Genomic DNA, 23911 nt, shown 5'->3' with positions numbered 1-23911 from the left:
CAGGCCCTGGGGATGGTAAAGATAGCTCTGAATCCCAAGGGTTTGAAGTGGCTTGTTTACAGCACAGCTTGGAGTTATACAACCACAAGGCAGGTGCTGTTCCCAGCAAATTTTCACTGGAGAGGTCTTGGTCACTGAATGATCCCAAATTCTGCCATCATGGCAACCTTTGCAAGAGCCAAGGCTCTGTGTGTCAGGTTGATTCCAAGGTTCAGCTCCAGGGAAGATGAGGGCTAGAGAGGTAATTTTGGCATTCTTTCCTGGCTACATCCACTGTAAGACAGAGGAGCAGCTATTTCCAGCACTTTTGCAGCTGCAATTCAGAGGCCATAGATTCATTTGTTCAAGGGAAAACAGGAGCCAGCATATGCAGTGAGGGACTGCAGGGTGCTGAGAGCCTCTTGTATATGTTCTGTAAAGAGTGTGTTCACTCTAATCCCAGCTGAAGAACATGTTGGAGCAGGGGAAGTTGATCATAAAGGCCCATTGCACAATTTTGCTTTGGCTAAGGTGCACTGCAGAGTCACTGTTCCTCACTTTGCCAAGTTTGCCTTCGCTGTGCCAAGTGCAAGAGTTTATCTTAGAACAGCCACCCCAAAAGGAAAAGAGCCACACCCTTCCCTTCCAGTCTGCATGCTGGAGCAGGCTTAGATCAGTTTCTAAAGGCATTTTCACAGGAGGTCGCTCAGCTGGCAGGCAGCAACCCCAAGGGTAGCACTTGAAAGGCTCCACAGCAAGAGAGGCTTTGTGCATATCTACACTGCAGAAGTCAGAAGCACCACTTGGCTGTTCAAACCAACTCATCCCCACCTGCATCCCATGACTCCATGTCTAGGGAAAGAGGGAGGGTAGGGAAGAGAGACATTCTCTGGGAATACCTGGCTCACAGGCTGAAAAAAATAATAGCATCTTTAGACCGGTTTGGACACTGGGGACAAGTGCCTCAATAGACCTGCTGGACAGCTTAAATCCAGGAATGAAGGCTCCAGTGAGAGGGGGGAAACACCAAAGGAGGCTGTTCAGAGGCTGGGGAACCTCTGCCTCAGAGATATTCAACAGTAGACAGGACAAGGCCCTAAGCAACCTGATCTAACTTTGAAGGTGGCCCTACTCCAAGTAGGAGGTGGAAGTACATCCCTCTACAGGTCCCTTTAAACCTCAGTTTCTCTACAATTCCAAAATCTGAAGCAAAAAAAAGCCATCACAATACTGAGATGGTACCTGTTCATCAGGCAAGGTAATGCTGCTCTGGCTACTCAGGAGCATGAAGCACTCAACCAATGTCAGAGGGAAATAGCATTCTGTAACTTCTTCGGGAAATGATGTTAAACTGACTTAAAACATTAGATTTCCCTTCTTTCACAAAGACACAAACCCAGCACAACTCATGATACAGGATGCCAAATTTCCGTTCTGCTGGTCCTAGCAACTCTCACTCTGTCCTCACACATCCTAAAGAGGAAAGGGGGAAAGGCAAGCTCTTCATCATGCCATCTTTGCCAGTACCTGAGTATGACAGGCCCACAGTAGGAAGGGTGTATTTTGGTGCACATGTCCTCCAGCTGCAGCCTTTCCCCGGGGCTGATGTCGTAGCTGTGCTTGGGGTAGCTGACCAGCCAGCCGTAGTCCACGCCGCTCTTCATGCGCCGGTACTCGTTCTCGCGCTCGCGCTGCTGCTTCTCGGCCTGCTTCATCTGCCAGCTCAGCTCCATCATCAGCGTCTCCACCACCATCTCCGTGGGGCTCCTCTGGGAAATGCGGTTTGGGGGCTCATTCCACCTGAACCAGGATGCCAGTGACATAGTGCTCCGTGTGTCTCTGCTGGGAGTGGGGCGAGCGTGGAGAGGGAGAGAAAAAGAATAGTGCCATCATCAACACACCTCAGCTGAGAACACTTCCCCCCACAGCCCCCCAGTCTGCTGTTAAAATTGCTGCTGGATAACCACTTGGAAAAAATTGGTGCTGGGCACCTTGATGTGGGAACCCAGGAAATTCCTCTGGCTGCCCTGGAGTGGAGCAGGCACAGGGCCTGCAAGGGCCCCGTGGAGAGCAGAGGCCTAAAGATAGGAAATGCCAAGTCATGGTGTGCCGGGATCTCTCGCTGGTCACAGTGACCCCGAGAAGAGTTCGAAAGTCTCTTTTCCCAGCCCGGCGCTTGAAGAAGGAGTCAGGGCTCTTCATTTCTTGGTCTTAAGGTTGTTTATTTTATCTTATCTATAAAAAATTTTCTCCTGCTCTGCCAAGGTGTGCTCAGCAAGACAGTCTGAGGCATTCTGCCTGCCCCGGGGCAGTGTTATGTCTTTATACTAAAAACTACATGTACAATGTTTACAATTACTTTCCAATACCTATCACCTATGTTAGACAGTGAGCTTCTACTCTAAACCAATCTAGAAGTGCCACCATCACAGCAGAAGATGGAGGCCAAGAAGAAGAAGGAGAAAGGCTGGACACTCCCAGATCCCTCTATCTTGCCTCCTGAACCCCCATACCAAAAACCCTAAAATCTACTTTTCCACCCCGTGATAACTTCACTAATATTCTACTTAAACTGTTGTGGCTTGCTGATCTTTGTACAAGGTTGGTAATTTGCTCCATGGGTCATAATCAAAACCACAGGCATTTTGGGCTCTGTGCCAGGGTCTCTGAGCTCCCTGGCAGGGGTCTTGGCTGCTCAGGACAGCCAGAGGGATGTCCTGGGTCCTGACAATGGTGAATAGCTAGAAGCCCCTCTCTTCCGCCTTCAGACCCCGGCTTATCTCTCTGTAACTCCATAGGTCACTCTCCTTTAACCCCTGCTACTGGACAATTTCTGATCCCCCTGTATCCTATATAATGGGCTGTTTTAGCCCATTCTGGTTTGAAGAGCTGTCATTGGAACCTTCACAGAACACCCAATAAAGACATCGCTGTGGAACACCAGAAGAGCCTTCTCCTCTCTCACCCTGTGTCTGCCTTCCTGTGGCTTTTAGCAAGCTAAGGGCTGGAATCACAAAGAGCTGATAATCACTAAAGAGCTGATCCCTTAAGCTTGCTACAGTTCCCAGACGCTGAGAACTGCTTGGGAATTTGGGCAGTCTGTCCTGTAAGAGGACTGAGCTATCCAGACCCGTGCAGCCTGCTTGGGAGCAAACCTGAACCCTGCAGGAGACCGAATTACTGGGGGGCTTGAGCCCCTGCCCAGGGGGCTCAGAGACCGAGACCCCTGTGCCTTTGATCTTGACCCATGGGAAAAATTACCAACCTTTATATGAAGAATTACAAGTCAAGAGAGTTTAAGTAGAATAATAGTTAGTCACAGGGTGAAAAATAGATTTTTGAGGTTTTTAGAATGGGGGCTCGGGGTCCCAAGATGGAGGAATTTGGGCGTACCTTGTCCTTTTTCCTTCTTCTTCCTAGCCTCCATCTTCTGGGTGATGGTGGCACTTTTAGATTGGTTTAAGGTAAAAACTCACTGTCTAACATAGGTGATAGGTATTGAGAAGTTATGGTAAATTATGTACACGTAGTTTTTAGCATAAAAAAGATAACGCTGCCCCAAAAACGGGCAGTGTGCCTCAACTCTACCTGCTAGACAGAACTGTGGTGGGGCGGAGAAAGATATTTATAGATAAGAAACAATAAACAACCTTGAGAACGAGAATAGAAGAGCTCTGACTCCTTCTTCAAGCGTCGGGCTGGGAAAAGAGACTTTCTAATGCATCTCAGGGTCACTCTGACCAGCAGAAATCCCGAGACCTTGAGAAATCTCACCTGCAGCAGCCATCCCGCTCAGAGGGTGAGACAGAGCGTGAAGAGGCAGCCTCGCTTCCTCTCAGCATGTCATTAAAATGAGTCACAGCCCCGCCACCTGAGCTCAGGTTACAAGGATGCCTTGCTTCCTGCAGGCTGGGCTGGGGAAGCGTTTTCCTGCCCACACACCGGGCTTGGGCTCGTCTGGCTGAACCCTCACAGAAGGGCACGACCTTGCAGCGACCTCACCTGTAAAAACTCAGTGCATGGAGTCAAAGGATTGCTAGGAGCTACATTCTAGCCAGGAGATCCTTGGAGATCTCCTCTGTGACCTGCTGTGGTGGGCTGAAGCTGATGCCCACCAAGTGCCCACCAAAGATGCTCAGTTACTCCCTTCCCCAGCTGGACAGGAGAGAGAAAATGTATTAAATGTATCTCATGGTTTGAGATAAGGACAGAGACATCACTCAGCAATTCCTGTCAGGCACAAAACAGACTCAACGTGGGTATATTAGTTTATTACTCATCAAATCACAGTTAGATAATGAGAAATAAAACCAAATCTTAAAACACTTTCCCCCACTCTTTTCTTCTTCCTAGGCTCTGCTTTACTCCCAAATTCTCTACCTCCTCCCACCCAGCAGTACAGAGGGATGGGGAATGGGGGTTGTGGTCAGTTCACTACACATTGTTTCTGCAACTTCTTCCTCCTCAAGGGGAGGACTCCTCACCTCCTTCCTTTGCTCCAGTGTGGGGTCCCTCCCATGGGGGACAGTCCTCCATGAACTTTTCCAGTGACAGTCCTTCCCATGGGCTGCAGTTCCTCATGAACTGCTCCAGCCTGGGTCTCTCACAGGGAGTGCAGTCCTTGAGGAACAGGCTGCCAGTGTCAGTTCCCGTGGTGTCACCAGTCCTGCCAGCAAACCTGCTCCACCTTGGGCTCCTCTCTCCAGGAGGTCCTGCCAGGAGCCTTTTCCATTGTGGTCTTCCCGTGGGGTCACAACCTCTTTTGGACATGGGCTGGAGGTGGATCTCTGCATCCCCTTGAACCTCCACGGGCTGCAGGGGCACAGCTGCCTCACCGTGGGCTGCAGGGGGATCTCTGCTCCACTGACTGAGGCACCTCCTGCCTTTCCTTCCCCACTGACCTTGTGGTATTTAGAGCTGCTGCCCTCCCATAGCCTCCCTTCTGTCTCCCAGCAGCTATTGCTCTTTTGTTTTTTCCCCTTCCCTGTTACCCCAGAGGTGCTGCCATCTGGACTGAAGGGCTGAGTCTAGGCCAGCAGTGGATCCTTGCTGGAGCCATCTGGCATTTGCTTTGTCAGGCACAGGGGAAGTTTCTGGCAGTGTCCCACAGGAGCCACTGCTGTAGCCCCCATCACCACCAAAACTTTGTCACACAAACTAAACACACCTGGGCAGGTTTGCTGCTCCTGTAACATCAGCAGCAGAGCTCGCCCTGCCTGGGCAGCACTCACAGGAGCTTGAGCTACAAGGCCAGACAGAGCTTTAAACATTATTTAGCAAATGTGTGGCTGCATGCAGCAGAGGCTACACCACCTTTTACAAGCTGAAGTCCAATTATTTGTTTTGCTGCAGGAGCACTCCTTCAGCAGCACCTCCAGTGCCAAGGGAACTGAGGCTGCTCTGAGAGGGAAGCAGAAGCATATCAAGGTTTAAACTGTTATTACCTCTAAGTGAGAGGTTTCTGCTGCTAGGGAGTTACCCAGCACTTAGCAGACAGAACAAACTGCATCAATCAGCTCAGAAAAAGATGGAATTAACTCCCCACCCAGCCAATCCCTTCATGTTGTCCCTTCAGGAGGACAATGCATGGAACAAAGTTATTACCTATTGTACTTGTATTTAAACACAATGGACTCCAAAACAGGCACTGGGGAGCTGAAGAGGAGAAAAACAGCATCTGTTTCTTCACACAGAGCACTTACGTGCCTCGTTGCTCCCTCCCATTAGCCCCTGGGGAGCAGGGGTGGCACAAATAAGGATTGCAGCTGGGATTACAGAAAGGCTCCTCTGGCAGCAGCCCAAGCAGGACATGGCGTCAAAAGTTAACACGAGGGCAAGGGATTAAAGAGTCTGTTTCTGCAGGCCTGAGCAAATCCTCACTACTGGGACACAGACAGACATGAAGTGGTGAGGAAAAACATGCTTTTCATTTAAGCTTCCACCTTTAGTGACAATAAAAATCACCAAAAGCCCATAACTACACAGTACTCCCACTAGAGCTGAGAGCCACGAGCTCCCAGACTCCCTGGATGAGAAGTGATCCACAGCATTCTGCCAGGACTGCAAGGAAAAGATGCTTCCATGCATCATTCACTCATCCTACAGTAGCCTGTTCACTTTCCAAAGTGTTCATACTATGTAAATAAATCATACCATTAGAGGAAAATGCTCCAAAAACCTAGATAGTCTGCACAGCATCCCACATCTGAGATTATTCCAGGCTCTAATGCTTAGACTTTTCTAGAATCAGGAAGTTTTCCAAACTGCATCAAAGGACTACTTTCTCTAGTCCTATACCCTACCTCTCCCAGCAAGCAATGCCAGTTTCTTCAGAAGGCAGACATGAAAGGGCTGAAAGCTTCCACAGGTCACAGCTGCAGCTAGCTCAGAGTGTGAGGCACAGATCTGCCATCCCTGCAAACAGGAGCACCAGGGTGTGGGGACAGAATGTAAGAAAATAAAGATAGTGCAGAAGGTAATTGCACCCCTGAGGAGCTGCAGCTGCACGAATTACCAGAGGTTAGGAACAGGCCTGCCCTTAACAGGCCACAGCTGTAACCAGTAAGAAGAGGAGTGCTATAGAGGAGTGGGTTAGCTGGGTGAGGAGAGATGGAGTTTGTTGGCTGAGCTGTGAAGAAGAAGGAGTCAGTGCTGTGAGGAGCTGCCCATGAGAAATGACCAAGAAGGAATGGGAGCTTTGCAATAAGATGGCACCACCTGGGCTGGTTAGCAGTGCCTGTACAGGAGAGATGGCTGCAGTGAGTGCCCTGCAGCATCAGCTGTGGTTGTCCTGGTGACAGCAGTCACAGCCAGCAGCTGCTGCAGGTACTGCTGCCCCTGCCTCATGCCTGTGCTCTGGAGGAGGAGGAGCAGCCAGTGCTTCCCTTTGTGTCCATGGCCAGGGTGAGTGACTCCAGCCAGCAGCTCCCACAGCAGCAGGCAGAGCTCTGGTCTCAGCTCAGACACAGGAACAGGCTCAGGCTGGAACCCAGGCACTGACAGCTTCAAATCAGTGACCCTGCCACTCCAATGGGTACCTGGATCTTGCCCCATGGTGCCTCCACTCACCATCACACAGCATTAAGGACGAAGAGCTTTTCCTTGGTCTGATCACCCCTTGTGTATCCCAAACAAAAGTGAGGGGTAAAACAGGCCACAAGCTGTTGTATTAAAGACTCCTGTTTCTTTTCAGCTTCTGTGATGACAGTAGTTTTTGTAAGCTGCTCTAGGTACCATTATTATTTCTATTTGTGCCTTTATCTGATGAAGGTGAACATGCCCTTCTGTATTTTAATTCTGGCTATGACCTGGTTTCACATTGGTTTAACTCTGCTGACTTCAGTGGCATTAGGGGTAAATCAGTATAAAGCATTACAACTGAGGAATGCCCTTCCAGCTACTCCTAGCTCACCAGCTGTTTCATTAGAAGAGGAGTAAGAGAGGAATTTAGTGCTCAGACTGGGAAAGAGAGCAAGAAGACTTGGATTTTGCATGATCCTGGGCTGTTCTTACTGCATTTATGGTTTTTAGTTCCACAGGTCTCCTTCAAAGCAAGGCATCCTGCATGAGAACCAATTTACCTGGCACTAGTATTACAGAGAATAAACAGAAAAATATTTTGGATACCTAGTCTGTTAAACCTGAGCTTTGCCCAGTCCCAGAGTTTTCAGAAAGCTCTGATAAAAGGCAGAATTGCTTTTGGTGTGGGAACATGGATAGCTCTGACCCCAAATGGGGCTTTCACTTGACTGCCATAAAAATCTGCTTCCAGATGAGAAGACTATAAAGGAAGGAGAGCACCTGACCTGCAGCTGGAATGGCCTGTTTTCAAATGAAGGAAAATCCCATGCAAGCTTTTCATGCACACTGGCAGCTTGTGCTGGCTGCTCCTAAGGGAGTCCTGTTTGTATGAGATTGTTTCCTTCCCTTCTCTCATCCATCATCTCCTCTTTCTGAGAGCTGGCAAGTGGCCACCTCTATTTAGCAGGCTCAACAAGCCACCACTCTTCCCACTACTGCTCTTAGCAGCCTGCAAAAGATACTGTGGGCTCCATTAATTGTGGCTGCTGGTTTTAATTTAAAGTTCACAGGCAGGCTAATCATTAACTGACTCAAAATGGCTTTCCCATGTGGAAAAACTCAAAGCACTGTTGGCAAGATGTGGACAACTAAAGAAAGGCAAAAGTTACAGCCTGACCTTCTTACTGGGGAAAAGGACAAATTTACACTTTGCAAGCATTCACATTAAAATTATTTTTAAAAAGACATTGCCCCAGCTGAATACAGATCTTTCTGTTGCCCAATTAGTCCATTTTCCAATTCCTTCTGAGAGGCTATCCTGGGAGGTGACACAATCCAGTTGATGAACACCTCTGCTGTTATTAAACCAAAATTTCTGAGGGGTTTATGTAAGTTCCACTACAGAAACAGATCTGGGGTTTGAGACTTTGGTGTCACTGACCCCAGACCTTTGTCTAGAAGTCACTGCGGATTGCAAGTCTGACCAACCACCTCACAGAGTTTTAAGCATATGTTTACCTTTGCTATGGTAAAGTCTGGAATACCTGGCTTTCTCCCCCTCTCTCTCTCCCTCACAGTCTCTGAGGGGTTGCTTCAGATTTTAGTAATTTTTAGTAAGTCTTGCTGAAAGTTTTTCATGTAAATGTTTCCTGTTAGTTTTGCCTTTCTTCAAAACTCCTACACTGTTCTCTACACTGTCAGCAATTCCTGCATTTTTCTCCTCATGTACTTTGCAGCTTTCTCCATTCTTTTCTCAGGGCATGTTCTGAACAATTTCACCTCATCTTCCATTTTTTCACCTCCTCACATGTTTCCCCATGTGATTTCCTCTTCTTGTTCCGAAGAACTCCCCATCAGAAATATCAACATTGCATGCCTTATCTGTTTTTTCACCTTCTTTACACAGGGTTTCAGCCCTTCCTAGCCCTTTCACCAGCAAAGGGAGTGTTTCCTTGGCCTGCTGGTCTTTGGCCAACTGGAGGCTGTTCATCCAACCTGACAGACACAGGCTCCTCCAGGCTCTTGCAGGCTGCATCACCACTCGCTAAGACTTGGTACAGTCTTAAACCATGAGTCAAGCAGCAGGGCCAGTTTAGTGTATAGAAAATCAACTTCTGAGAATAAAATATTCATTTCCATTGATCCTTCTCCTAGCTGCCAGCTTGTAATGCCCTTCAGGATAGGAGAGGAGTATGCAGAGGGTGGGAAATGTGCATTTTGAAAAAAAATGAGAGTAGAATAGGACTCTGTGCCCTCTGTTGGACAAGTCTCCTGTGGTTTGCCTTTGCTTCACAGTCCAGGAGTGCTGCTGACAATCCTGTGTGACTCTCAAGAGCCTTGGGGGTGTGGTGATTGTGTAGGAGCAGAAGGAGAAGCCTCAAAGGGGTTACGTGAGAGAAGCCTAATCCATAATCCAATGATGTCAATAGAAAGGCTGTCACTCAGCTGTAGACAGATTTCCAAGAAATCCATCATCATCCAGTCAAAGCATGCCAACAAACTGGGCTGAGGAGCTGGGAAATGCCTTCCCTCCCTTCTTGTGGGTGGTGGTTCCTTATCGCTACAGTCAGAGAGCAGAATTTGCTCATACAAGATACCCACTTAGCCTTTTTCCACACATGCCAGATCACAGGGTAACAAACAAGGAAATTCACTTCCAAAGTGGGTCCAATCTCCAAATTGTCCCCATAATTGTACTTTTTAGAAGACACATAGGGGAAAAAGAGATAATGTCAAAATGCAGAGCACATTAAAATTTGTTTTAAATTATTTACCTCTTCAGTAAGATTTGAATTACATGGTCCAGGAGAGTCCAGTGTCCTTCAGATACCAAAAGGTATCGAGTACCTGCCTGGACTGCAACTCACAGGTAGATTGAAATTGGTTTGGCTACCCCCACCTCTGAATTCTGTGCTAACTGATGCAATGTTTAACAGCTGCTCAGGCAGAAATTGTGGTCATGGCTTTGCTGCTGGCTCTATCTGCATGGAGTAGCATTAAGTAGCAACAGCATTAAAGATGAACCTCAACATCTATTTCTCTTGTCATGAAGATATTTTAATTTTTGTTCCAAAGAATCTTAGCAACTTCTAACTAAGAAACTGCTGCCAACACCTTCTCAATTTTATTTATATAGTCCACCATAGCTTTGTTAAAGAATCCCTGTTCTCTGTTCTCCACCACTTTCTGGTTTGTTCAGCCTGGAGAAGAGGAAACTGAGGGAGACCTCACTGCAGTCTACACCTTTCTCACAAGGAGAAGCAGAGGGGCAGGCACTGACCTCTCCTCTGTGGTGCCCAGTGACAGACCCAAGGGAATGGCCTGAAGCTGTCAGGGCAGGTTTAGGTTGAATATCAGGAAAAGGTTTTTCACCCAGAGGGTGTTTGGGCACTGGCACAGGCTCCCCAGGGAAATGGTCACAGCACCAAGCCTGACAGAGCTGAAGAACCATTTGGAGCACTCTCTTGGGCACATGGTGTGACACTTCAGGATGTCCTGTGCTGGTACAGGAGCTGAACTTCAATGATCCTTGGATCCTTGTCCATCCTTTCCAACTCAGGATATTCTGTGGGTTTTGTTGTTTGTTTTTTTTTTAAGTTATTTGCCTTTATTCTCTCCATACTGAGAATTTTACCTTACCAGGGCCCAAAGAACTCTACTTCCTCTGTGTGTGGAATCTCCTTTCTTGTTCAGTGACATGGAAGGTTAAGGTGTTTACAGCTACCTGCCACATGATTGTAATTTCAGTGGAAATTATTATAACCTCAGCCTGAGATGTTATGAGGCAATTAATGCTGAAAAAGCAGTAGGTAGAGCTTGTCAATCAAGAAATTTAAAAGCTGTGCAAATATCATTATATTATCATAGCAGCATTCCTCATTCTGACCTGCAGAATAAAGAGAGAGAACTGTGGAGGACATTCAGGGGCCTGCTTATAGACCACAGCAGAAAACCTGTGTTTTGCTTCGTAAGCACACTGATTCCCCTGTTGTGATGGACACAAGCTATTTCTGGACGAAAAAAATTGAAATTCACAGTGGTTAACACGTTTCCAGGTACATGACCCTGTTACAAGTAGCAAGGAGCTTTGAATAACAGGAGCGCAGGGGATGAAGCGAATGCTTTAAATGCAACCTTATTCCGTGGTGGCAGGAGTTTGGGGACAGCCTCACAGCAGTGTCCAGGAGCAAAGCCAGCTGTGCCAGGGCACTGTGACACCCAGCAGGCCCTTGCACATGCCAGGCAATGTCTGTCTGTCTGTCTGTCTGTCTGTCTGTCTGTCTGTCCCAGCACGGCTGTGCTCAGGGTCCGACCTGCCTGCCCCGGGCTGACAGCGCCTGCTGCTGCCAGCTCTGCTCCCAAAACACCGTGACAGCCACTCCCAAAACACCGTGACAGCCACTCCCAAAACACCGTGACAGCCACTCCCAAAACACCGTGACAGCCACTCCCAAAACACCGTGACAGCCACTCCCAAAACACCGTGACCGCCACTCCCAAAACACCGTGACAGCCACTCCCAAAACACCGTGACAGCCACTCCCAAAACACCGTGACCGCCACTCCCAAAACACCGTGACCGCCACTCCCAAAGCAGCGCGACCGCCGTGCTGCTGCTCGGCGCGCAGCCCCTGCCCTGCATTCCCTTTTCTCCAGCAGGCTGGCACCGCCAGCACTCCAGAAAGGGACTGGCTCTTTGGCTGCTGTCCTTGCCACAGAGAGTCACAAGTCACTCAAGCCTTTAGTGAAGGTGCGTGACTGACAATCACTCAGAGTGAGTCCCTTATCCATCAGAGGTGCTGCAGGACAGAAAAGAAACAAAAGTGGTACTATTTCTATCAAAGGAAAGGTTGAGTGGTACTCTTTCTATCAAAGGAAAGGTTGAGTGGCCTTCTGGAAATACCAAAACGGTGATGAAATACATGAATATGTCACATTTTCTACACCTGATAGCCCTCACAAGGTTTTGGGGTTCTTTTAATGAAAGCCTTTAAAATTGAGAACATGCTAAAAGTACTGCTCTTATCTCCCCCGGTATTTGTGCAGTTTTTAATACATTCTTAAAGTTTCAATCTTCTAGAAAACAAGTGTATCTGATGCATTTTACATCTGCATTTTGATGGCAAGAGGAGTAAAGAAATGAGAATTCAGTGCAAACTGGGCCCCAAGTTCAGGTGAGAATAAGGAAGATGATTTTCAGTCACTAACCAGAACACCATGAGAAAAGGTAGCTGATCTAACAGGTACAACTTCGTGATCTGCAGCAAAGCTGCACAAATGTAAATCAGATTTGTCTCGTTGAAATAAATGAGAGTTCTGTTGATTAACTCCAGAGGAAAATCCAGTCTTAAAGAAAGAGTGAAGGAAGGGCCCAATAGCTTGGAGCTCTCCTAATGCCTGGCACTCTACAGAAGATAATCTTTGTGTTATCTGCAAAAGCAAAAGGGTGGGTTCTGCTCAAATCTGCTCATGAAGCAGAGCAGTATTTTGCAGTTTGTCTACTTATCAAAGCAAATGAGTTCCCTTTATTGAAAAACAGAACTATTTTTATGCCAATATCTCACTCATGCTCGAAACAATGTTTCCACTAGCAACCATAAAAGCACTCTGTCATACAGCTTACACCAAACTGTTACCTAAACCTACAGGAGACAGGAAGTTAAAGCACAATGAATTGCTCCGTTTGACTGACTTGTTATTAAAACTCCTATATATTGCTCAGATCTTGCCATGGTGGATCAAACACACCTTCAATTCTATACCTTGCTTTGATCTCTGCAGACTACAAAGCCAGGTTTCCAGTCAGGACAGAGGGCTGTAAAGTATTCTTCACCATTCATTCAGCTGTGTAAATGAGAATTCAGAAGGTAGCACAGACCCAGAGCTTTTCTGTTATTAAAATCATCCAAACCACCAGAAAAAAGTATTCTGCAATAAAACAGTAATAGCATTTGATGGAAGGCTCCAATACAAAAGGCTTTCAGAATTAAAACTCTGAGAGATGCCCAGTTCATCTTGCTCTGTTCTACTACTAACCACACAATGTTATTAAAGGGGCAGTAATGTCACAGATTGGAGTTTCTAATGCTGTCATCCACTGCAGATATTCATACACAGAGTTATATAAAGAGATTGAAACTCTGACCCAAAGGCATATTCCACCTGGCTTCATGTCCTCTGAAGTATTTTTATTCATATATTGTAGCGAAGACCAGACTGAGTGCTGTGAAAATGGGCAGGTGGGATGTGCATTCTCCATCCAGACTGAGGATTGATTCTTCTGGGAAAGCAGGAGTAACTCATTGCATCACAGGTGAGAATGCAGTGTAACAGACACCTGTACATTTCTGTTCAGGACTGAACCTTAGTTATGGTATCTACCAGAAAGAATATTGACCAAAGGTCCCCAAAGTCCCACTCTGACTACAGTTTTCTCTGTACTGCAGAGTACTAGGACCAGTGTTTAAGTTTGATCATTGTGACAGGAGCTACTTAAAAATGTACATTGTTCTAAAATTAGCAATCAAAAGAAGAATGCTAAATTTACAGCTTGAAAACTTAAGCCTGTCTTTATCGAGATCACCCACAGCACTGGCAGAACCCTGGGAAAGCTCATGCTTTCCACCCTGGAATAGCTGCATGTCCCACCTGTGGGCACAGAGAGCCTCTGTGAGCATGAACAGCACTGTCCTCACCTGGGTTTCAATTGATGTATCTAGGAGGTGTGCAGTGTGTTCTAGCCTCAGTTACACTGCCATAACTCAGAAGTTGTCTGACCGACCCTTCGTGGCACCTCCCTGGGGTTGAACAAACACTGAACTTCCACCTGCAGACACTTAGCAGGGCAGGAGTCTGATGAGAGAGATTTTAAATATGGCATAAACATTAGGCAGCATGAACCATGCTTTCCTCCTCGATCGCCTGTCCTTACATAACCAGTTACCCGGCGCTTATCCATCATCCAGGCAGCCGTGCCCGAGCCCAGCCTGGGGGAGCTGCCGGGGGGCCCCGGCCCCTGCCCTTCCCTGCCCACCCATCCCGCCTCACCTTTGGCACCGGCGCTCCCGCTGCTCCCGCGGACAGACGGACCCAGGGCGAGCGGAGAGGGTACCAGGAGGAGGACGTGGCTGGAAGTCAAGCCCTCTAAACTGGCACAGCAGGCTTAAACCCACACTGGGCTATGGATTAGCCCTGGTGACGAGATACAGCAGCTGTGCTTACGGCAGTGCTTTGGAGCGATTAGGGCTCGGTCCGCTACCTCCACACACTCAGCCTCCCGCCGAGAGCCGGCACCAGTTTAAAAGTCCCTCCAAACCACGAAAACTTTGTAGCGTTTTCTACCCTGCAGCTGAGGCGGCCCTTGGAAGAAATGCAGGTGCTTGAGGGCACCGGGACTTCCCGCAGGCTGCAGGCGGCGTTCGCTCCCGCCGCCCCCGGCCGTGACTCCGGCTCGGCGCCCCGGGGCTGTCCCGGCCGAGGCGGCCGCACCCCGCGCCCTGCGGGAGCCGCTCGGGCCGGGCGGTGACCGCGCCCCGGCACAGGGACCGGGGACACCCCAGCCCGGGCTCTTCGCCGCAAACACAGCGGTGCCCTCCGCCGGGCACCCCTGCTGGCCGTGTCCCCAGCTCCTCCTCCTCCTCCTCCCGCTCCTCTTCCTCACCGCGGTGCCCGCTCGGTCCCGCCGCCGGCGCCCAGCCGGGGCAGCGCCTCTCGCCGCCTCTCGCCGCTGCCGAAGTTGAGCGGAGCCGCCGCTCCGCAGCCGCCGCCGTCCCCGCGCCCCGCCCGCCCCGTTCCCATAGCGACCGCGGGATGCCCGCTCGGTCCGGGACCGTGAGCTCCGCCCGGGCATCCCGGCGGCACCGGCACCGGCACCGGCAGCGGCAGCGGCGTCGGACCCCGCGGGGACTCACTGCTGTAGGTGGAATTTGCACCGACAAATAACGGCGCGGAAACTGGAAGTATTCATTCATTTCTCACCAAGTCCTTTGGGAACGGAACACAACAGAACAGAACAGAACAGTCTTCAGCCACAGAAGCCACAAGGGTTGCGCTGGGTTTGGAGGGCATGGAGGAGAAGAGGAGGAGGAAGGTTTTTACAAGGGTGGTGAAACTGGCCCAGGTTGCCCAGTGTGGAGGTGGATATCCCATCCCTGGAAGCATTCAAGGGCAGGCTGGACAGTGCTCTGAGCAGCCTGACCTACCTGAAGATGTCCCCGCTCATTGCAGGGGGCTGGACTAGATGGTCCCAGTCACACACACGGCCACAGTGTCCTCTGTGAGCCCACAGTTCCTCACCCAGCCTCTTCCCACAGTGCAAAAATGTGCAAAACCATCCCCAGTATCATTGGCCAAACCCCCCCCAAATCCCAGGAGAGCCAGGCTGTGTCAGAGGGCTGCAGAGCTACAGCCTTGGGTAGGGACAGCACAGGGACAGGTGACAGCACTCAATGACACCTGCAACCTGAGCATGCGTGTGAAGTCATGCAGGCCCCCACTGAAAAGCTTTCATAAATTATGGCCCAAGTTGTTGTGTTCATGCAGCACTTGCACAGGCAGAGGACAGAGGTGTTCCAGACCATGTATGTGTGCCAGCACACACATAAACCAAAACAGACCAGCTGAAAACATTAAAGATTACAGGATTCCCAGTGCAGTCTAAATTAAAATGTATGAGGATGGGGGGTTTTAAAGTTTAGTTTATTATTAGATCAAAAAATACAACTGGACTAACAAAGAGATGGGAAGCATTTTTCTGTGCTAATTATCTCTGGAGGATGACTTGTCTGTCCTGAGCCTCAATGCCAGCCCAGTTTGTGGAGGTTTATAACATCCTGGGTATGCTCTGCTCTAAATGGATTGTTGAGTTTGAGTGAAAAGTCATCTTACACGAATAAAGACCATTATATTTTCATACATTAAAACCTATTTCAAAACTCATCAACTCTGACTAATGCAGAAGAAAACCCCCTTGAAAATGCTTCGTTTTCAGGTATATTTTCCAGGTTATCTTTTCAACACAGTGAATTCCTGGAAGTTCTTGTCATGAATCAGAGACACTGATGACTGGGGAATATCTCTGGGAACATTTCCTTGCAAATAGATATATAAGCCTCACAACTGAAAAATCATTCATCTCTCCCATACCTTATTTAGCAGCTGAAACCAAGGATTCTTTCACTGTTGTACTGACAGGACTTAGCAGATCAGTCAGCACTCAGATCATCAGTTGCTTGGTAGCAATTCTCTGGTACCATAGATGGAGGGAAGATTTATCCAGTGGTACATTTCCCAGGACACTCCAAGACAGTCAGGTTTCACCATACTGCAATTTGTAGTGCATTTGAACAGTGTGTGGTGCAGTGCACTTGGGCCTGCTGTTTCTCACCATTTGTCAGATGCTGCCCTGGCTCACCTGAGCACACTGCTAACACTGCAGGTGCTGCCTGCAGAGCCTTCGTATTTTGGTGTCAAAGTCATGGATCTCTGACAATGCCACTGAGGATGGACTTCTCCAAGCAGTAGCAATCATATTGCTGCTGTCTTCTGCATGGCTCCAACCACAAGCAAATAATCTCTCTCAGTCACTGACAGAAAGCAAATTTAATATAGTAGGGTTGTATTTGGCCTGCTGGCTTTTGTCTGAGCTGCTGAAGCATGCTAGTTAATATAATGGGGCTCACAGAGGGAACTCTGCTTTTTCACAGACTTACAATCTTCCCTAGAAAAGTGCCACTTTCAGAGTAATCAGAGTAATATACCTTGTTTGGTTTGGTTTTAGTTTTTGTTTTTGGGTTTTTGGGTTTTTTTTAGTGCTTGTTTTCTCTCAGCAAAACAGTTTTTCATTTACTGGAAAGATCTTCGTGCTATTTACTTCAAATCCAGTTAGCCCACCCACACAGAAGTGTATCATGAGCAAAACAAGAGAAAGTTCATTCAGTCTCCAGCAGCAGTCCCCAGGCTTTGCAAGGCTGAGGCCCATTTAAGAATAACTGCTGATGTTGCCATGTCTTTTCCAGCACATATTTCTTTCACATATCCCCTCTCCCTGCCCCCTTTCTCCTTCCACAGGTTGTGGCTGGGTCCTTGGGTTGCTGCCTGTGCCCAAAAGGGCTGAAAGGCTTGGCTTTGATATCTGTGCTGTGGAGGTGCACTGGCAGGGACCACTGGCCCAGGAGGGTGAAACAATCAGCTCAGAAAGGAGAGAAAGGAGTGTCCTGGGCCAGCAAAGGACACATGCTTAGATATGGTGCTCCAGAGCACAGCTGGACCATGGGCACGGCATTTCCTTTCTCAGGAAAAGTCAGAACTATTCAGAGCAGGCTGTACTTTATCCAGGACTCTGGGATAAACTTACCATAGAACTATTGCAGGGAGAGCTGTGACTGAAGTGAACAGCCTTTCTACTGTCACCTTCTACAAGCTCCTGAGTGACAGACCCCTTGTTGTATCTGAGTAGGCTCTGATGCTGGTTTTTTTGCTCTCCTTCCCTTTTTTAGGAGAAGATGATTGCTATGGTTTATTATAACCTAGAATCCTGAAGCCCTACAAAAGAGAATCACAGGGTGTTACAATGCCAGGAGTGAGAAAAGATTGTTTAAAATTAGTATTAACTAGAGCAAAGGAAGACATTTAAGAACAGAAAATCAGGCATAAGCAAACCCCTTACACCCTCCTGGAGACCCCCCAGAGCACAGTAACAAACACTCCCCCTGCCATGGCATGTCCCTGCTCTCTGTGCACAGTGAGCCCAGAGCAGATGTAGAACCCTTGATGGTTTTAACTCTGTGCAGAACCACAAAACCTGAGCTGCAGCTTTTAAACTGCTCTTGCTTCTTTCTTGCCTTTCTGTTCACCACCTAAGAGTCATTTCATAGTAGTGTAGTGCTCTGTTTAATTGCTGATTTTCTTAACCAAGCAACTTAACTGAGTAACTGCAAATTGTGTTCTTTTAGCTCTGACTGAAAATGATGAAGTGTCATGAAATACTCAGCCAAAAAACAGATGTAGTAAGGCAAGCTGAGCAGCAAAAAATACAACACAGATGGTCATGATAAATTAATTGAAGACACAAGGGAGAGAGATGCAAAAAAATGCCATGGAGCCTGTAAGTAGACAGATGTCAAAAATATCTGTGATTATGCACTTAATTGCACTCTCTGTGATGGCTTGATTCCTGATGTACACTCTTAACAAACAATAATCTCCAAAGGGCATTGCCAAGGTTCTTGGCTTTTAAAATGACCACATCTCAAATGCTGACACAGGGCATGATACCACCTTTGCAGGGGTAATAATTTCTTAAACATTAATTTTCATTATGTGATGAAAATTTCTCCAGTACTAGACATTTAACCACTTTCACAAAATATTTGAAGGGGTTTTGTCTCTGTCTTACCAAAATATGTGTTATTTTATCTTACACTGATTCAAATCCAGCTGACAGCAATTGACAGATTTTCATTAGCCCCAAGAGGCTTCAAATTATTTGTCCTCTTTCATTCAAAAGTGAATTTTTCACTGTTCAAAATTCAGTACAACAGGAGTTTTGCCATTAAATTCGACAGGACCAAGACTTTGTCCATGCTCTGTTTGAGTTCCAGAGTCAAATGAAATCAGTGCAGGGGAAGGAGGGATTTAATCTGATTTGGAAAGGAATTTACAAAGAGGGGGGAGGGGGAGTGTAATGATAATGCCATCATTTCTCTGAACACAAATATGGAGGGAATTAATTAATTGCTCCATTCAGTGTGTGACCACACTGTATCACTGAAACCTCAAACTTCTTGTTGTGCAAGAAACACAAACTTTTACACATGCATCCCCTTCAGGAGAGAGTGGTAGGAAGAAAAAAGGACAAGGACACCTCAGTAACAACTTTGGGGATTTGAGAGTGAAGGACAAAACAGTAGTAAGGTTGTCTGGAGGCAAGAACTGAAAACTCAGCGAGTCCCAGTGGGATCACACTGTTTGTGTAGAGGCTCCCAGAGAAAGCCAACTCCTCCCACTCTGGGACAGACAGAGCTCTGGACTGTGCCTCTGTTCCTGCTTGGGTCTAAGAGATGCTTAGTGTTAAAGAGATGCTTCTTTTAAACACTTAGGAAAAGATGCAGGGTACAAAATCTCCCTGTCATTACACCCTGAAACCTTAAAGCCTACGTTCCACAGCTGGGGGAAGTAGGACCAGCCCTTCCTTGTTGCCAACAACTGCTTAAGAATGAAAGTTTCTGAAATGGTGGTGTTTCAGGGAGGGGCACCCTGTGGGCATTTGAATTAAGCCCACATTTTCTGAGATGCCATTTATATCCATGGACTCTCTCCAGGGTCACCCACACAGCACATGGGAAGCACTTGCATCTAAGTGAGTTTCAACCCAGCATTTGGGGTGCTGTTTGCACTGCTCCACTGACCTGCTGGGCACTCCAACACTGGCCATGAGCCTCAAATACCTCTTGGCACAGCTGGGAGCAAAAGCTGGCACACTGCAGCCCTCCCACTGGCTTGGCCCTGGAGAGGATTTTCCCTTTGGCCAGGCTGTTCCTGCTCTCCATCCACGTTCACCTCTTGGGCCTCCATGGAGGGCTCTGCTGCTGCAGAGGCTGCAAGAGGCTCTGGCTCGGAGGGCTGGAAAGCAGAGGGCAGGCACAACAATTTATCCTTTCCTGCACACAGTGTTTTGGTCAGGCTGAGTGAGAGTGCTGCCTCTGCTGCCTCCTGACTTCATGTCTAAAGCCTGGAGAGCCTGAGTGCTGCAGGGACAAGGGGACACCTGAGTTGCTCCTTGTGGGTCCCTAACAAGCCATTAAAAAAGCATCACAAGGGGACAGTGGCATTTGTTTTTCCAGATTTTATCAAACTTGCTCTCTTCAAAATGTGAATTCTTAAGGTGAATCTTAAATATCTTGAACATAATTCCTTCAATTAAACGCCCATTCTCCAAAAGCTATGTAGCATTACCCACGCACAGACATGTATTTCTTGCAGTGTGGGAGGTCAACAGTAGAAACTCCAATCCCAAAAATGCTGAGACTTATTCTAACTCTGTAATTTTTATTTATTTAGTCAAATTATTTAGATGTGATGTAAATCCAAGCAAACGACTGCCCTTTCCTGAAGGCACAGCACTCATTCATTCCCCGGTATTACCCCGGCACTATCAGCAGCCAGGGCAGGGAACTCTGCTGGAGCAGGTGCTAAATGCAGTGATTGAACAAGCACGGCTCAGTCTCTTAAGCAGAAGGTGATCTACAGAAGCAGATGCATCTGGTGGATTGTATTCACAACACACAGAGAGTGTTCAAGCAGTCCCCAGCTTCAGTGCCCACCAGGGAGCTGCAGAGCCTCCCTGAAGCACGGTCCTGCTCAGCCCTGGAAGGTGAAATTCCTCCGTGCAGCATGAGGCAGCCGATGCAGGAGATCAGGCAGAGGCTGTTCTCTGCACCAAGAGAGCCACCCAGACAGATCTGAAATAACCCAGGCTCAGCCTAGATGGGATGTTCTGATACGATCCTTATCTGACACCCCACCCTTCTGTATGACAGGAACTGTTTTGGGCCTGCCAGTGGAATGTTCCACAACTTAACTCAAAATATTAATTACTTGACAGGCTAGTGCTCATTTTCCTATCATAGCAGCTGTCTGTTTTCTGTTGTGATTCTAAATGGTTAAGCAAGCTGCATAATCTGCTGTAATACGCTGTGGTCTGCTGCATGCACCTAGATTGGAGTGTTACTTAAGCTTTAATCCCCAAGAAATCAGTGATTACCCACAGGAGACAAATGGAGGGCTGTTTATAGTATAGTTGCTAGACAACAGTGCACCATTGAAAGTATATTTGTCCAAAGATTAACTGCATCTCAGAGGCTGACAACTTTTCCAACCACCTGTTTCTGAAAAGTGAAGTTTAAAGCATCTAGATTTTCAAAAGAAAGGAGAGCAGCCCGATAATGGCTTGGCATTTTCAGGACACAGGGAAATGATGAGTGCAGTGCACAGTGTAGAGGAAGGGGCTTGGTCTGCTGGGAAGTGAAGGAGCAGCATGATGAATACTCTGCACAGGTTCCTGCCACCTCTCTGCACACACAAGGTGTGCATTTCCCCAGCTTTTATCCACCAGTGCTAAGCAGCTGCTTTAAAGCCTTTCATTCCCTGCCTCCCTCAGAGAGTAAAACCAAAAATAGTAAAGAAATTACAGAAAGTGTACCATTAAATCAATCTGGTTTTCTCCCCTTTCCTCTCCTGAGTGTTACAGCAACTACCTTTGTTCCTTTTGGAAAAGGGGGATGTGTAAATGGAGCAGAGCTGGGCTGCACTTACCAAGATCTATTTGGCTATGCTCAAATGCAAACTGCATGGATAATGTCCAATTTAAATGGTGTTTCCTTACTTACTGCAGTGCTATCACACTTAGCTTTGCCTCTTCCAATAGTTTTGCCTCTTCTTATAGTTTGTTGGTTTTTTGTTTGTTTGTTTATTTTTGGTTTTGTTGTTTTTTTGTTTGTTTGTTTGGTTGGTTGGTTAGTTGGTTGGTTTGGTTTGGGTTTTTACTGTCTCTTTGACCACACTGTTTTTATCTTCTTCCCAATACAGCAAATCAAGCAAGGAAGGAATATATGGACAGGGGAGAGGGTCCTTTGTGTGGAAGAAGCAGAGGGACAAGAAATCTAACAGAGACCCAGAAAAGCAAGATTTTCCTGACTTGTCATTTCAAATACTGTTTTTATTTTTTAGGAATCAAGTGTCTGGATTATATAGATTTTACAGTATATGTCCTCTATGTGACTTGACAACTTTTTGAATTAATCTGGGGTTTTTTTGCAGAGAGGGATCTATTCAAAATGTACATAAATTCTTAAAAATCTAATCCTCTTAAATCATTTTCTCAAAGCAGCAGTGTGAGCAGTGCCACCACATCAGTGCTCCCCCTCCTCAGCTTGGACCATTGGCTGGCCCAAACACCAGGGGGAAAGGACTTTGCTGGAGAAGCTGCAAGGCAGATGTGGCTGCTGCTGCAGGGGCTGGGAGGTCACCCCAGCCACCATCAGTGTTGGGACAGCATGAAGCACAGCATGAAGCCTTCCCTGACAGTTCTCCATCTAATCTATTCCTGAATGCAGTGGCAGGGATCCTGTGGCCCCCCTTGGTTACCAGCCACAAGTTCCATGGTAACATTTTTCTTCTCATCTAACATAAATTCTCCTTCACACAGATTAACCTGATTTGCTCTCACCTTGTACCAAGTAGATGGGGAGAACAAGTGCCCCAGTAGAATACCTGGGACTTGGATTTATCCCATGACCTGCTCTGACCCCTTGTTCTTAGTTTGCAGTACTTGTGCCACTTGTGTAGTTGTACATTCCTAAATATATAATTTCACCTTCATCATCACTGAATTTCATTCTGGGCCATTTTCCCTGTTAGTCCAAATCATCTTTAACCCAGGCCCTCACTCCAGGTGAGTCCTTCAGTCCTTTCAGGCAAGGAGGTCATAGCAAAATTATATAAATACATTCTCCAGTTAGCACCACTGGACGTAACAGTAAAAATATCCAGTAGAGACGGGCTCACAGCACATCCCTGTGAGACCTTATTTGAAATTACCTCTTGCTGAGATAAAGGAACCAGAGAGAGCTCAGAGAGTGGTTTTTCAACAAACATTTCTTTGTTATGGTGCTTCATCTACACCACAGGGTCCCTAGTGCATCATTAACTTCTAAATTGTTGCACAGAAGTCTGTGCAGCTGAGAGCAGGGTCTGGCCTGCACATTAGTAAGATTTGCTGTTCTGGTCTGTTTCAAAGCCATCAAGATGAAGACTCTCTATTCTTAGCTTGAGTAGTGGCATTAATGCACAGCACTGCAAGAAAAGCAGAGAAATATGTTCCCCTAAGTGCTACCTTTTTTGGGGACAAAGGCAGTCAGGGCCAACCATAGCTCCCAGGACACCCATTTTAGACATATGTACACACAGCCTCCAAAGCACTTGACACACATCCTCCCAGGCTGAAGCTAGAACTTGTTTGCAAATTCAGAGGAAGATTTGAACCTGGGTTATGTGCATGAATTTGAAGGGACAAAAGAGAAATTATATGAACTTCATTAAAGATGACCTCCCAGTAGATGTGCCAGGAAAATTGCATCCATTGTATCAGAGAATTTTGTTTCTTTTCTATGAATAGTGTCACAACATGAAAATTCAGAATGTGCAGGCTTAGTTTTCTGAGGAATTTTTCTCCTTTTTTTTTCCTTATGAAGCAGAAAACCCCAGAATGTGATGGATTTCAGTACCTTATGCCCAGTGTGGAAAACACCAATTTAATAAATGGGAATATTTGTCCAAATAAAGGAACTGAAGCTGCTGGAAAAGCGAGGACAGGGAGATCAGGCAGCTCTGTGAACAAGAGCAGAAGCAGTGTAGAGAAAATGTAGAAGCAAGAAGTTATTTTCTTATGCAAAAGCTGTCCACCCCCTTATATCAAGGAACGACAAGCCATTCCCTCATGGAAGTGAGAAAAAAAATACTGAACATGTCTGTTCAACATTGCTTTTGATTAATTCTCTGTGAAAAGGCAGTCCCTGTCCCATCACACTCACTGGGTGTCTGCATGGACTTCGAGAGGAAGAAGCCTTGAAGTGCATCCAGTGAACATTGCTGCTGCTCCAGTCTCTGAGAGGATCACTCTCCTCACCCCCCACTGCCAGCCCTTGTAGTTTGGAGAGAAAATCCACACATGGAGATGGGCAGGTGACTGAGCCACCTTCCAGGGCTGGAGCTCAGTGCAGCAGAGGGGATGGAGCTCCTTTGTGGCAGTGGGCACAGCTTCTCCCATGGCTCTGCCTGTTTGGAGGTGGATGCTGCAGCTCTGCTTACCAAGGGCTGACAGCCTGCAAGTGGTGCTGGTGCTAAAACACACCAG

The 23911-nt window shown here is 47.3% G+C and overlaps 1 protein-coding gene and 1 long non-coding RNA gene across 8 annotated transcripts in view; one reads left to right on the top strand and one right to left on the bottom strand.

The window, feature by feature from the left end:
* The window catches only part of RD3 (RD3 regulator of GUCY2D), a 24257-nt gene extending 8925 nt beyond the window's left edge, over window positions 1–15332 (bottom strand). Inside the window, exons 1-3 of one of the 7 annotated variants that reach the window (XM_071426597.1) lie at window positions 14047–14651; window positions 13695–13851; window positions 1507–1821 (exon numbers count right to left, since the gene is read on the bottom strand). In XM_071426597.1, coding sequence (XP_071282698.1) covers window positions 1507–1802 — 296 coding nt within the window. In that variant the 5' untranslated portion in view covers window positions 1803–1821; window positions 13695–13851; window positions 14047–14651. The other 6 variants (XM_071426607.1, XM_071426571.1, XM_071426554.1 and 3 more) reach the window with 6 other exon arrangements.
* On the top strand, window positions 13172–23911 carry LOC139589840 (uncharacterized). Its single transcript, XR_011679144.1, has 3 exons — window positions 13172–13312; window positions 17952–18103; window positions 21586–23911. It is a non-coding gene; the product is annotated as an uncharacterized lncRNA (long non-coding RNA).

This window comes from Agelaius tricolor, unplaced genomic scaffold, assembly GCF_023055355.1.
Source record: "Agelaius tricolor isolate 1412-34295 unplaced genomic scaffold, bAgeTri1.0.p SCAF_1, whole genome shotgun sequence".
Lineage (NCBI taxonomy): Eukaryota > Metazoa > Chordata > Aves > Passeriformes > Icteridae > Agelaius > Agelaius tricolor.
Note: the sequence above shows the minus strand (reverse complement) of the source record. Positions and strands in the feature narration are given on the sequence as shown.